The sequence below is a fragment of the Pseudopipra pipra genome, chromosome 21 (assembly GCF_036250125.1).
Source record: "Pseudopipra pipra isolate bDixPip1 chromosome 21, bDixPip1.hap1, whole genome shotgun sequence".
Lineage (NCBI taxonomy): Eukaryota > Metazoa > Chordata > Aves > Passeriformes > Pipridae > Pseudopipra > Pseudopipra pipra.
The window spans coordinates 4224789-4239884 of record NC_087569.1 but is presented as its reverse complement, the minus strand read 5'-3'; the positions used below and the strand labels follow the sequence as shown (position 1 = coordinate 4239884).

Here is a 15096-nt window from a genome sequence, read left to right as displayed (position 1 = left end):
AATACTTTACATGGGCTTTGGTTATAGGATCTTTCCAAAAAACCAAAGAAATGCTGGTCATTCAGTGGGAAGGGGCAGAAAGTGGGTTCAGTTTAAAGTCTAACCACATTCAGAGTTGCCCCAAGGGTGTGCAGTACACAGGCAATACAGCCCAGACAAGAGGAATGACAGGACGAGTCCTCAGAGACTCGGGTGACAATTTAGGTGGGAGTGGGAAGAATGGTGCTGCTCTTGAGATGAGCTCCAGGCACAGAGGAACAGCAATGGGCAGTGACAGTGCATTTAGCAGGTCAGAATAAACAGGCTCCTCCCAGAGACCACACCAATGCAGGTGAGATGGTGCTTTTAAAATACTTAACATCAGTTCTGTGCCAAACTGTCAACAGCTTTCTTTAAGGTACAAAAAATAGAACATATAATTTCTGGTCACCAGACTGATTTCTGTGCAACACAGGATTAAGGTCCTAAGGAAAAGCCCTGTAAACAGGATCACAAAGTGTCAGGTGGGTTATGGCCACGCAACAGATCACATCACCCTGTGCCTGATTTCCCCTCTCCAGTGTGCCAGGGTAGGGTGCACGCTGAACCTGATGGCATTTTTCACCTGAAAAGCCTGGGCTATCTGGGATTTCTCACAGTCGTGGTCCTGTAACAGCTCTCAGGAAAATGCCAAGCACCACAGAGCTCAGTGCCCATTTGGGAGGGCTGCCAGCACCACAGATCACTTTACAGGGTGCCTGCAGGTCAGAGAACACTGTCCTGGACTTCACCAGGAGGGACTGTGCAGAGCTTCTGACTCTCTTAATACACGTCTAAACAGAAACTGCTCCAGCTTGTTTTTCAGTCATGCCAGGATCATCAGGGTGTGAGCCAACCCCCTTTATCTCGTGTCACGCCAAGGGCTCAGTGACATGAATGAGAACTGCAGTGCAATAAATATTTATCCCAGCGTCTCTAAGGGAAGGGACAGGACGGTGACGCCGGTACCTTCAGCTCCCTCTGTCCTACAGCCTGTCAGGAAACAGGCAATGAGTTTCCATGGGCTGTCTGCAAACAGGAATGTGTCTTTTGTAGCCATGGTGAAATACATTGAAACCAAAATACTCCTAACTATAGCGAGGTGCTAATTCTGTGGGAGGTCAGGGTGGATCCACTCCAGTGAATTCCAGCTTCATGTGCATTTCTGTTGCTTTTATCTAACAAATAGATGTGGTTTGGACAGCTGTCAACACCCAGTAACCCTCTGCTCCAACAACCTAACTAGGGGTACAGCTTTTTTTAGACTGGGAGAGCAGGTCACTGAGGAATCCACATAAATCATGCAGCCCAGTTATCGCTGAAGGAAATGCCTGAATGAAGGAAAGGATCTCAGCACAACCCAGTCAGCCCATTAAATGTTAATAACTTACTGCAGAGGCAGGTGGGAACAGTCACTTGTGAGCTGACTGCTAACCCAAATACAGGGTGGCTGAGAGAGGGTGGGTGTTTTGCCAGGACCCGAGCAAGGGGAGAAGGCTGCCAGGGAAACATAAACATTTTGCTGCAGTGCTGTCAAGACAAAGTCCTGCCCCATCTGCAGAGCAACTGGTGGGAACATGGCAATGGAGCACGACCAGCCTCTGTGCTCCTGATGCCTGAATCCTGGTCACCTGGTCCTGCCAGAGCCCTCCACACCCAGGACTGGGGTCTGTGTCTGCTAACAAGTGGCTGACCTTGTGGCCCAGGTCCTTGGAGATGTTCCACCACCCGGGGCAGAGATGACCCTGGCTGAGCTTTCTGCAGTGGCTGTGCTTCCCTCCATGCAGAGGTAATTAATGCAGCCCATGGAGCCCAGGGCATGAGTCAGACGACTAAAACAGTGCAGGCTGAGGACCCATCACCTTCTGCAGACTCAGAGCCTGGGACTGCCAAGGCAGAGGCTCAGCCCTTCACTGTAGTGTTTGAAAATTCAGTGAGCATCTCACAAAACTCATGTAATGGATGGTGGATACCATCCACCATCGTATCACAGGCTGCCTGACAACATCCCTGCCTTCCTCTCTAATACCAGATGTGCCTTTCATTAGAGCTTTAATTTCTTTGTGCTTGAAATCAAGTAATTTTATATGTATGTTTTTATTAGAATGAGCAGTTGGGTCAAGAAGGTAAAAAATTTTTTGGCTGACTACTGTGCTGATTTGGGAGGGAGAACAAAGAATACAGCTTTGGCTACTTCATCTGACAGCAACCAGGAGAAACAAATTAATCACCTGCACAAAGGACAAACCCATGTTTTCCTGTGGTGTGTTGGAGGAGGCAGAGGAGTGGGATTCACCAAGCTGTGGTTGTGTATCTTGGGACAAGCATCCTTCCATCAGACACTTCTCCCAGCTCCAAGGTAAGTCCACAGAAGAGGGATGCATTTACTTAGACCAAGACTGAGGTCTGTAACCACACTGCTTTTGAAAATGAATACACTGAATCATTCCAGAGGCTGCCACATGGGGAGAAACACAAACCCCCAGCCAAACCACGCACATGGGTCAGAACTTCTTAGACCCATAAAGAAATCCCTTCACTTCCAAAGATTTCAAGAGCCATTTCCTTTAGTCCCTGCCTGCACAAGAAGGACAGGGGATCAGCAGAGGCAGCTGTAACACCTCAACAACATCACCAGCACAAAACCCACGTGAAGGACCCAGGAGAAGAGAGAGCACCTCACCCACCCATGGCTGTCCCTCCATGGTGACCCACTGGCATTTGGGCTGCACAGAGAATAATGCTGAAAACTGAACTTTATTTTACAGTAGCAGAGTAAAGTTTACTCACTCTTCTGGGAACTCCACAGGCTTGGTCTTGATCCTGTTATGAAGACCCAGAATGTATTCATCTATAAAAGGGCACTGTAAAACAAACAAGAGATTTTCCAGTTGTCAGAGGTCCTGGCACAACTCAGGCATTTGTCATTCATGTAATACAAGTGCACTCCCTATAATCCCTTGATTTTACACAGAGATGGAAATAAATAAAATCTTTCCCCCCCAATAAATTGATTCGTTCCTTATTAAAAAATAAATGCAGAAGAACAGCAGAGGGATCTAGGGAATATATAACTGGACTGGGATATCCCCCTTCATCCAGCCTGCCTGGTGACCATGAACTGGCTCTGCCATCTTCCCTGGCCACTTCTTACCCCTGAGCTGCCTGATGCCTGTGTGGTGGGATCTGCAGTGGTCTGGGCTTGGGCAGGAGTCCAGATAATATTCCTGCACACAGAGACTGCACATACCTGCTGGGAGAGTGTGGGTGGGAAAAGGGGGTTCTGGCCACAGGCAAGAGAAAAGCCATGACAGGACATGCAGTTTGCAGAAGGCAGCTCTGAAGACCTGGCCTTGCCAAACTGGACTCCCTCTGGCCCAACTCAGCTTTGGCAGGCAGAGCTTTCTGTAATCTGGTTTGCTAAAGTGCTGCAGCAGCTTGGGATCAATCCTGTGCCTCCCTCCATGCTCTGCCTAAATTTCTAAATAGAGAATTTCTAAATAAATGGCTCATTTCTAAATACAGGCAATGTGGATAATGCCCCCCACGAACTGTTGTTGGTGCTGTTGATGCTGCTCTGGGTTTGTAGCATGAACAATGTCTCTGCAAACAGGGACCAACACAGGAAATGATCCTTTCCACAGATCACAATGTCAGCCCCTTCTCATCCACAGGGGGATCTGGGAGCTTGCAGAAGGTAGGTCTTTGTTTCTAATACTTGCCTTTATTTGGAAAGGAATGAGTCAAAAGCCAGGCAGACAGACACTGACTGCCATGCAGGGCTCCAGCAGCTGAGAGCCAGCTTACCTTCCCATAAACAAAGCAGTACAGGGTGATCCCCATGGCCCAGACATCAAGTGCCTGAAAAAAAGCAGGTACAGGCAGTCAAGGAGATGTATCACAGATGATCTGAATGAGCTGCATTTTCCCACTGATTCACTGAACACTATTTGTGTGGATTTAGCGGTTTCTATGTCACTGTGCAGGGTCTCTTTGAAGTTGGGCTCATCAGTAGCACACCTGGGGAATGAGGACTGTGCTGGCCCAGGCACTGCTTCCTTGTCCTTGCTGTAGAGGACTGTGACCAGAAAGCAGCCCCTTCTTACAGGAAATTACACCATTCAGGGCTGAATCTCAGAAGTCTTCCAGGCAAAAAATCCCCATTAGAGCCTACCTCATGTCTGCATCACCACCCTTGGCAGTGCCTTCCAGGGAATCAAGATATGACCTTGGTGCCCAGCAGCCCCCTGTGCCTCTTGATTATTTTGGAAGGGAACCAAGAGTTTCCTCCCTTCCCTTTGGGCAGGGAAATGGCTGCTGCCTGGGCAGGAACCCAGAGCAAAGTGTCTGCCCACTGCACAGAACGACCCATGTGAGTTTTGGCAGGACTGGACAGAATTAGAGCTTCAGTTTTACTAAAGAACAACCCTCGTTTGCACCAGAATCGCTGGGTGGGCAGCAGCAGAGGATGCAGGTGTGGTGCTGCCCTTTGTGCCATGCCTGGGGGTCCCAGGAGGCACCAGCTGTGAGCAAAGACCTACCTTTCCACTGAAACTCTTGCCAGTCTGTGAGATGGCCTCGGGTGCCATGAAGGCTGGTGTCCCTGCCGTGCTGGAGAGCTGGGCATCATTCCCTTCAAACTGATTGCTGACTCCAAAATCAGCGATTTTGATGTGCCCATCATCCCCTAAGAGCAAGTTGGAAGGTTTGATGTCCCGGTGGATGATCTTCTGGTAGTGCACTGAAAAAAACCCAAAACAGGAGCATGGTCTGCCATGGCATCAACATACCTGGGGAAAACCATTCCAGGAGGATGAACACAAAGGTGCAAGCTCAGGCACCCCACTCCAAGCTGCTGCTGGAGACACAATATAATGTAGAAGAAATGCCATTTCCTTACAGCCACTTCTTTTGTGTGCCTCACTGGGACACAACTCTCAGAAATCCATCTGTCACCAGGCATTTAGCAGAGGACAGACATGAACTCAGAGAAAGCTCAACCAGTGGGACCAAGCAGAGCTGCTGGAGAGAGAAACCATTCAAATCCTGTGGATTTGTCTTGGCCTTATCATACCAGGGGATGTGTTGGGCAACTTGCTGTATTAAAGGTTTATGGGTTCCAAATAAAGAGGTTCATTTTTAATTTATTTGTTTTGAAACTGCAGTGCTGCAAAGCTGATCAAAAGGGGCAGAGCCATAGGTAGAATGAAACAGGCAACAAGCAGCTGAGTGCCAAGTCCAGCCAACAGCTCAGAAATCAGTGGCTATTTCCAACCCAGAAAGATGGAATAATGGAGCTCCAACCTTGCAGCAATCACCAGCTGCTTGGTGCCAGCACCCTGAGAAGGTGCTCTCTACCTAACCAAGCTTTGTAATGGAGCCCAAGAATTACAAACCCTTGCAAAGAGCTTGGAAGTTGAGATGCACTGCAAACAACAACAAAAAAACCCCTCTCATATGATACTGCAGTTGCAAGACAGACATTTCCAGGCCACTGAGTGAGGCAGGGAGTTCTAGGAAAGTGGCTGATTTCTCAGGAACTTGCAGAACAACTTTAAAAATAAACCCCCCAACTTTCAGAACATAAAATGGCCCCAAAAGCAGAACTGGAGAAAACACAAGAGACTTTACTGAATGGGAGAGGAAATTCTCTAGTTCTGCCCTTCCCAGGGGACTGGGACCTCTCAGCCTCCCTCCTCCCCTGGCCCCAAGCACTGTTTTCACATTTCCTTCTTGCAAATAGAGCACATTTGTTTTTATACCTCCCCATGAGCTCTTTTCATATCTCCTAGGAAATACATAACTGGGTGGAGGAAAATGCTGGTCCAACCCTTTCCTGCTTTTGCAAACCTGGTCCATGCACTGCCACAAAGGCAGCCTGCCCTACAGAGCACCCCAGTTTGGGTGTTAGGAACAAGAAAGAACAAACTTCACTTAACTATCTGCTCTTTTCAAGCCAACTTTCCACCAGGCCATGCTTGGGGAAGGGAAGTCACACTTGCAGATATTTTTTCTGCAAGGACCACTCTTAGTTTAAAGCAGTGTTGGGGGATGCTGTCCTTGGCACATCAAAGAGACTCAGCAGACAAAAACTTGCTGGAGAGCACCAGCACTTCCATCCTCTTCCAGATGTGCAGCAACTGCGTGGCCAGGCTGTGATGTGAGCCAGTTAATGCTGTAACAGCCTGGCTAGACAGTCAGGATAAATACTGGAACCCTGCAACAACAGTAATTAGGAGGAGACATCTGCTCAGCAGCAAAGCTGACATTTCATTATGGTAATATAGGGAGAGCAAAAAAAAAATAGTGAGGGGGGAGTGAAGTTTTCCTTCAGGAAATGAGCTGCCTTTCAGACAGGTGTCTGTTATCTTACCACAGGACTAAGATTCCCAAAGCCTCTTAAAAAAAAAAAAAAAAAAAGAGGCCACAAATATATGTGGGTCATACAAGTACATCCCAGAGCTGGATCTGTGAAAACTGAGGGAATTATACTAGGCAAGCAGGTACTCCAGGCTTTCCACAGAGGACAGTAAAAAAAAAAAAACAAGCAAAACAAAACCACAAACCATTTTCCCTACCATATAACTATTTATTTTGTGAAGTGCATTCTCTGTCCCTGCACAGCCTGATGAAGCAGAGGAACACCAGAGGAACACAGTTTGCCAGCTGCCCTGTGTGTGCTCAGTGCCCATCTCCAGCAGGTGCTGCCTGTGGGGCATAGGAACAATATCAGTGCTGAACAAAGAAATGAGACACACCTTTTGCAAAAATCAAAGCCATCAAACAATGGCTCATTTGGCCAAGGAATATTTGGGTTTCCCAGACCAGAACATCCACGTGCTTGACATGAGCACTGGGGACAGCAACGGTCTGACCTCAACTGCCCCGAGGAGAAAATCAGCACAGGTGCCTTTGGGGCTGAGGAGCCCAGGCTGTGCTCTCAGGAGTGAGCCTGACATGTCTCAAGGCTCTGCAGTGCCATGTCCCAGGTACTTCTGTACACCTTATTATTTAAACTGGGACAGGAAGGGGACAGATGCAGAGGGGAAGTAACTGGGCAGGTCGGAGTGGTGGTTCTGGGAGCAGTGTCCAACACACACACTGTGCTGCTTTGGGTGACAGTAATGGAAGTCTTGTGCCAGCTGGCTCAAAAGGCTTCTGCTATCTCCAAATCCCCTTCCCTATCCAGCTGCCTTGTGCAGTGGCAATAGCCAGGGAGAGAGAAGGACAGGGACTGTGCACTGAGCACCAGCTGGTGTAAATGAACATCACAGCTATAAAAACTGTAAGAGCAAGTGCTCATATCTGCCAAGAAATGATTCAGTGTGGAGCTGCCAACCTGATGAGGGCAACCTGAAATCCTTTTTCTGCTCTGAAGAAATGGAATTCTTGAAATCCCAGCCTGCCAGCTGCCATGGGCATCCTCCCCTGCCCAGCTTTCCAAAACGGGCTTTGGCCTTCAAACTGCTCAGGCTTATCTTGTGCTGTGTCTTGCCACTGGTACTGTTCAGTACAATACAGAGCAAGAGATACCCTCAAAATCATGCCCAAGTCCACTTGCAGGCAGTAGACAAAACCTGGCTTGTTTGGGAGCTGCAGGAAGGAAGCAGGACCACTCACCTGCAGGACACCAGCACAACTAAGCTTGGAGAACTCTCCAACCCAACTTCTGCTGCAAGTCCAGACCTCCTGCAGATAGACATTGCAGGGAGAAGAGCAGGGATCAATTAATTCAGCAGGGCTGGCCAAAGGCTGCCTGGCCAAGCAGCAGGACATGCCCACAGTGACACACACCAGTGCCACACGCTGCAAAAGGAGACCAGGGGCAGAGCTGCCTTGTGGGAAAGGTCCTTGCTAAACCAGCATGATCTGCATTTCCAGCACAAGACACAGAGGAAAAGATGGTGTTATCCCTGCAGAACTCCAGAGGGAGAGCTAAGCATCTTAGAAATAAAAGCCTACCACTAATGACACACTCCAGACTGCTAATGACTGTACAGAATAGCACCAGGAGCACAGAGCCCACAGAGCCACCCCAAGGGGAGCAGGTGACAGCCACAGTCAGTCTAACACAATCACCAGCATAAACTAACCCTCTAATTTCACCAGCCTGAAGCATCTGGGAGCAAGTTTCATCCTCTGTAGATGCAAGAGCAGCAGGTAGGAAAGGCAGCCTGGTTAGAACTGCTTCACTGGAAGCCAGGCCCAGAGGTCCCAGAAACACTTATCCTGTCCTTGGGATTAAGGACACATTGTGACACAGCCACTCCCAAACAGGAGCAGGGCTGCATCAGACCCAGCAGAGAAGGAAAAGCACTTTCTGAGTAAAATCCCTAAACACGCTTTAAAGAAACATAGGCAAAGTAATGATCTGTATCACTGCACCTACACTTGCTCCATGAGGATTTGGGGATTATTTTTCTTTTAGACCAACACACGACCCCCCCTTAGTTCCCTTCATGGGGAACTGGGACCCCTAAGCTGAATCCATGCCTTTGAGGGAACTTCCAGCTACTCTGTGTCCTGCTCAAAGAGACTGGACAAAGCAAGGAGTTGGTTTTTTTGCTTGTGACAGCACAGAAAGAGCCACAAAGCAGGCAGACCTCAGCCCTGCCCTGACTGCCCTCAGACCCACACTGTCCACCACAGGGATGTGGCTGATGGAAGCACAAAGCCTTGGCAAGGACCACCCCTTCAGTCTCCCCTCCCAAGCCACACACAAAGGGGACACAAACAGCTGAAAAGCACTCATTCCCATGCAAATGCACCTGTCTGCATCCCTCTCAAGGTTAAAATCCATGCTGAGCTGGCCAAAGCAGAGCACTTCACCAAAGCTGCTTTAGAAAACTGACAAAACGGCTCCACATGTTGATTTTACCTGGAAAGGGTTTTGCTCTCATTCCAGCCCACTGGAATGTCCTCCCTGGGCTCCAGGATGCTCTGCACTTTCTGTGCTGGCAGACCCAATGCAAAGCATGGATCAATACTTCTTCATAATGAAAATGAAATCACACAAGATATCACAGAGCCCTTAGGACAAAGTCTGATTACGCAGCACTCCATTAAATTCGGTTTTATTAGACCCATTCTTCAGTGGAAAGGTAACAGTATCTAGGGCTTTCTCCATCTGGATAACAATCTCATGGATTCCTGGAGCATCATCCAGGCAAAGATCCCAAAATGCATTAGAAATACTTGTTTGCTAAACCCCACAGCCAGCCCCTGAACCACACAGGCAGGGCAGGTGAGGGTCTGCATACTAAATTTTAGCACAACCTGTGTTAGACTGCCTGACCAGGGATTTCTGAAGTTTGACTTAGTCAAACCCTAGAGCCTCGGGGTGCTCAGAAACAAGGGGATGATGCCTAAAAGTCTAGTCTGTCTCCTGATTTTAGGCACAGAGCAGCATCACCTAAGAACAGCCTGCTGCAGGCTGACCGTATGTGGTGGAGAGATACGACCTAAAAGAGGATTCAGAGCCCTCAGGGTGTGAGCAACACTTGGGAAAGGACCATCTTGCCCTGTCCCTCTGAATTTCAGACAGAGCTGTAGCAGGTACAATGCACCTACTGCCGAGAGCAGCTGGCATGAACCTGCACTTGGGAGTTCAAATCCGAGCCCACACGAAACAACTACCCAAAATAAAAAATCTGTATTCCTAGGGCCTCCATTTGTTTGTTCACTACAATGTATTTCAACTGAGTTGGTAATAGTAGCTGTGGTACAGTAGGTAGGGCTGGAGAAAGGGGCAGATTTTGGGGAGGATCTCTGCTGCTAGGCCAGCTGGTTCCTGCCTGTGTGCTCCTGTCTGGGTCTCCACAGTTCTGCTGCTCCACCTCCCTGCTCCATCACTGCTCCTTAGCAAAGCCCTGCTGAGCACATCATCCCTCTCTGTTCAGTCCCTCAGCTGCCTTTGGTGGGACATGACAGCTTTTTTTTTTTCTGCAATGTGCCTCCCATTTCACAAATGCTCCTCATTTCTAGACTACACAGGCTTTTGCTTTCGTTCAGAGCCAATGCCCGGGAACTGTCTAGTTACAACTTCACTTCTTAACAGGCAGTGAAGACCCAGAGGGGCCAGAGACAGAAGTGCCAGAAAGAGATATTGTGCCTCAGTCCTTTTAAAAAAGGTGCTTTTCACTGCATTCCCCCTCTGGAAACCTTGGAGCTCCAGCAGGTTAGTACCAACCTGCTAAAAGCTCATTTAAAAACTATGCAAAATAAAACTTTGCAATGCACTGACACATCCTGCTGTTTACTGAGGCTGATGCCGAATTTTACTTGATTAAAACCAGAATCCCATTCCCATTCAAGGGCAAAAGCAATCCATATGGTGCTACTGCAGAGCCTGCTTAGTATTACTGTCACATCGCCCCTGTAGCAAAGATGTGATTTAACGCCCTCCCAAGGAAACTGCTGCACCACCATCCAGAGCTCAGAACAGAGGGCTGCTCTTTGAAGGAAGTCTCTGTACTCATCTGCAGTGCTCCCTGAGCAAGAGCTGGGGACAGGAACGTGGTGGGTGTGCAAGGGGAACACCCTCCCTCCCACACTCACTGCTGTCTGCAGTGGCCAGGGTGAGGATCCCAGCTCGGATGTTCCCAGCTTGGATGTTCCCAGCTCTGCTTGCTATTTTGCTGCCCCCATCAAGCCTCTGCCACATGGATTTGTTGCTTAAGCCTGGGTTTTACAAAGGGGGATCCTACACCCAGCACTACCCAGCCCTCTGGAAGAGCTCAGCTTCTCTTTGTGCTCCATCTCCAGCACCCAGCTGAGAGTCGTGCTCCTGGCAGAAGGGGTAGGTGTGGGACACTGCCAGCAGGAAGAACAGGGAAAAGGGAAAGAGGCAACCTTCCCTAAGGCTGTCCCTCTGCTCTTGTCCTCCAGCTCATATGAGCACATTTATCACCAGTCACAGGGGTTATGCAGAGCTTCCTGCCAGGGTTCCACACTTGTCAATGCCCAAGGCACCACAAGGAGAGTGAGGAGCAGGGTATGTGCAGCAAGTACTGCCCAAACAACCTGAGCACAATCACGTAACTGCATCAAACAACAACAAAAATCAAAGTGCCTGATCTTTCTGAAGAGGCTCTAGCACATCTCTCTGATCTGCTCCATCAGCTAATTACTCTCACTCTTGTACAGAGTTCTTATCGATCAGGATCAGAAACACTTGCAGCTCATGAAACGGTTTTTTGTTTGGTCTTTATCATCTAAAGAGAGCTTGTCTGCATGTGATAAAACACAAACCAGCCTCTCTTCTCCTTTATAACATCCAGGACCCTGCAGCTGTAGTTCCCACCTCAGCACACCCTGTTTGAGGAGCTCTGAACTCACACAGGCAAGAGGCAGGAGCAGAGAAGAGGCAGTTCCCTATTTCCCACATGGGAATGAAGGCACAGATGGAGCCAGCACCTTGCTAGAAATCACAGTAGAGCAGGCAGCAGCTCCACCACAGACTCATGTCCCAGCTCTGCTGACCCACACCAGCCTGAGGAACTGACCTCTGCCAAGGGTCAAACCAGATCAAACACATCTACACCACTGATGCTTCAGCACACCCACCCTGGGCTTACATTGCTGTAGATATTCTTCAGGAGAGACAAGCCTGTGTTGACTCAGCTGTTGATTTATTTGCTTAAATTTCCTTTTAAGATACAGGAAATTACACTCACATATTGATGACCAAGTAGATTTAGTGTTATCTCAGAAAAGCCAGCTTTGATCTGCACGTCAGATCGTTATGGCTCCAGGCTCAGCCTGCAGGACTCTGGGGCACTGCAGGCATCTAGAGAGGTGCCCTGCAGAGAACTGCTGCCCAATGGCTTTAGCTGCATGTCATGACCCTCCCTTCAACCCAATAGCTCAGATGAGACGAGCACTCCTCTGCAGAGGGGACCAGAACCACCACCCTTAGATCCCCTGGACACAGTCACCAGGAGGGAAACTGTGACTTTCTACAGAGAGCGCAGGAAATAACGTTTTTATTTCTTCAGCCACACTGACAGCAACTGTTTTAGCTTCTCGTGACCTGAATACTGAGCCTGCAGCTCCACAGCAGCAGGGGCAGTGGCTGTGCTTCATCCTGGCTGTGCCAGTCAGCAGGGTTTTCCCCTGGGTCACACTTGCGTGCCTGTTCTGCGCTAAGTGGCTGCTCCTGGCCAGTGTCACAGCCAGGCCACCTGCCCAGACAGCCCTTCTGTTTGCTTACTCTTGTTCCTTGCTCAGGCTCTTACTAAATGAAGATACTCGTGTCCCAGTCCTAAAATCAAACTGGGATACCTGCCTGGCATATCCCTCATGTCTTTTGATGGGAGCATGCCCTATTTGCTATCCAGCACATTTATTTCTGCTGAGCATCACTGGGAAAGGAACGTTGGCCTTACTAGAAGGGAGACTGAAGCTTAAGTAACCCCAGACAAGCACTACTAGAAGGTTACTGCAAGTGGAAAGGGAGGTAATTGCACATATCTCTAATTCAGAGAGATGCTCAGGAACACACTTTAGTTAATGACACAAATAATCCAGCAAAACTTTCCCATCCAAAGCACTTGAGCACACTCTGGAATTACCTCTTCAGTAGTAGTTACACATGCAGAGGCCTCCCCAGTTCCTCTGGGGGGAGTGCAGTGTCAGCAGTACTGGGGATGTCCTGGGAATGGGAGCAAAAGCACTTTCTTTTGCAGGGACCCAATAAAAGTTTTCATGTTCTTGAACAATTCCTGACACAGCCCACACCACAGAGCCCGGGTCTAAGGCAGGTGTACTAAAACAGAATGTGTGAATCAGTAATATGACCATGCTTAAGCTCAAAGTATGTTCCCAGCAGTTCAGGGGCCAGAGGAAGGGATACTTTACCATGGACAGATCTCCCTGACTCTCACGCCTTCAACCTGCCTCTGTTTCCTCACTGCTCAGTGAACAAGGCTTGGACTGTGAGCAGCAAGGTGCACTCCTGGTAATAAAGGTACTAAACCCAGAAATCCAGTCAAAAGCAGTGGACAAAGTGAGGCAGCACCATGCCATTGGATGAGGGAGCTCCTGGCAGGACACTGTCCCTGCCTCCCACCACGCCCAACTCTTCCCATTCAGCATGGGATGCTTCTGCTCTCATCACCCGGACCACTGCCCCTCTCCAGACTTCCCCCCACAGCCAGCCCTCTTGCAGGAGTCCTCCACCCCAGGCAAACATCATGAATTACCAGTGAGTCCAGTCCCCAGGGACAAACAGCAGCCATGGACCAAGTGCTGCCACCGGTGATTTCAAAGGTCAGCCCACATCTCCCCCCAGCCTGACCCCTGCAGCCCCTTCCTGCTCACCATCAGCACTGGCCTGGACTAACACCTTGCAGGCTCCAACAGCAATCCAGTTTGCAACTCCTAATCTAATAAAACCCAAGCAGCAATGATGCATGTGCTTGCTGTGATGACTGCGAGCTTCAAGCAGCTGCATGGTTATTGAGCCTCCCAAATTACATAACAATTATGGATGCTTACATTAAAATTACCTTGCAATCTCTGGATTGCCTGGCAACACTTTTCCTTCAGCATGCACAAACGGTGCACTTTTCCTCTTAATTATGTAATAATTGCCATGCATTTACCCAGCAGTTCAGAGAGAACACCATCTTTAACTTTCATTCACTAATAAAATAAGTGGTTACTCAATTGCCCAAAATAAAGCATCCTATTGTTCCTGTTGCTGGGCATCCTATAATTTATTGCTTAGTTTCACTCCCTCTGCCTAGGAGTATCAAAACTTTATTTTTTTTTTTCCCCATCTTCTAAGCTCAAAAGTTTCCTCTGAGCAGGAACTGTTCTGGCAGCATCCAGCACAGCAGAGCTTGGATCTCCCAGCTGAGGCACACAGGCTCTGCTACAATATGAATGCTAATGAGAATATAAAAAGCTGCCTCTTCGCCCTTCAAACTCTACTCAAAGACAGTCTCGAGCTTCCCATTCATATCTACACTTCACCAACTTTCTGGAGTGATCTGACTGATTTTGGCAGCACCTGGAAGGTTCTGGACCAGCTGGTTTCAGACAAAAAGTGAGACGGTGTTGCATCACAATGTGGAGATGGACTGGGGCACTGCAAACCACCTTCCTCTGCCTCAGCAAGGCCCATCACGCTCAGAGACTTGTTCTCTCTGGGTGGTTGAAGCCAGATGCATAATTTCTCCTGTTTTCAGCTGGCTGCCTGATTATTTTGTTGGCTACCCCTTGGTTCTTGTGTTTTTAGAGACAGGGAAGATTCATTTCCTTCTCTCGCATTTAGGATTTTATATCAGCCTCTGTAATATCACCCCTTCCCATGATGATTTTCCATTCTGAAGAGCTTTGGTCTTATCTCTGTCCATAACATGTTCCAGGACCATCCTGATCACCCTTCCTGGGCCTTTTTCAGTTCTAGAGAGCTGTTTCTAAGACAGGCTGAGCCGAGCTGCACAAAATATTCAGGATACTCCTCGCCTGTACCTAAGAGCTCTTAGAGATCCAAATAACTGCATAATGACAACTTCTCTTTTCTTCCCTATTTCATTCCCGGTAATTCCCTAAATCTTGTTATCTTTGTTGAATGTCACTAAGTAATGGGCTGGCATTTTCAAGAGAACTATCCAGAATAAAGCCTGAGCGAGAACAGATAATTTAGAGCCCATCACGTTGTATGTATTTTTAGTGTTGTTTCTCCCCCTCATGCATTACCCTGCAGTCAGTAACATGAATTTTTATCTTTCATTTTATCATGCTTGCTATAATGGCATTTTCCTGCCAGTCTTTGCAGTCAGTCCTAACAACAACTACCCTGAATAACTTGGTGTCATCACCAATCTCTTACTGCCCTCTACACTTTTTCTGGTCATTTAGGAATACATTGAACAACTCAGCCCACATTATAGATTTCTACTTAACTGCATTGTATGACTTTTCTCCACTGTGAAAGCTGTATTACAACTTTCCTGATTGTCTAGTTATTAATCCACAAAAGCCCATCCAACCAGAGACACAGGAGCTTCTTTATGAGCTACTGTTAAAAGATCTAATAAAAGGTGTTTGGCAATTGAAGCACAGTATAAT

General features: G+C 48.2%; 1 protein-coding gene across 3 annotated transcripts in view; it reads right to left on the bottom strand.

Annotated features, from left to right (window-relative positions):
- The window catches only part of CAMKK1 (calcium/calmodulin dependent protein kinase kinase 1), a 93151-nt gene that overhangs the window by 16406 nt on the left and 61649 nt on the right, over window positions 1-15096 (bottom strand). For all 3 annotated transcript variants that reach the window (XM_064677755.1, XM_064677758.1, XM_064677757.1), the window contains exons 10-12: window positions 4560-4759; window positions 3826-3879; window positions 2809-2882 (exon numbers count right to left, since the gene is read on the bottom strand). In XM_064677755.1, coding sequence (XP_064533825.1) covers window positions 2809-2882; window positions 3826-3879; window positions 4560-4759 — 328 coding nt within the window. The remainder of the gene's footprint in view (window positions 1-2808; window positions 2883-3825; window positions 3880-4559; window positions 4760-15096) is intronic.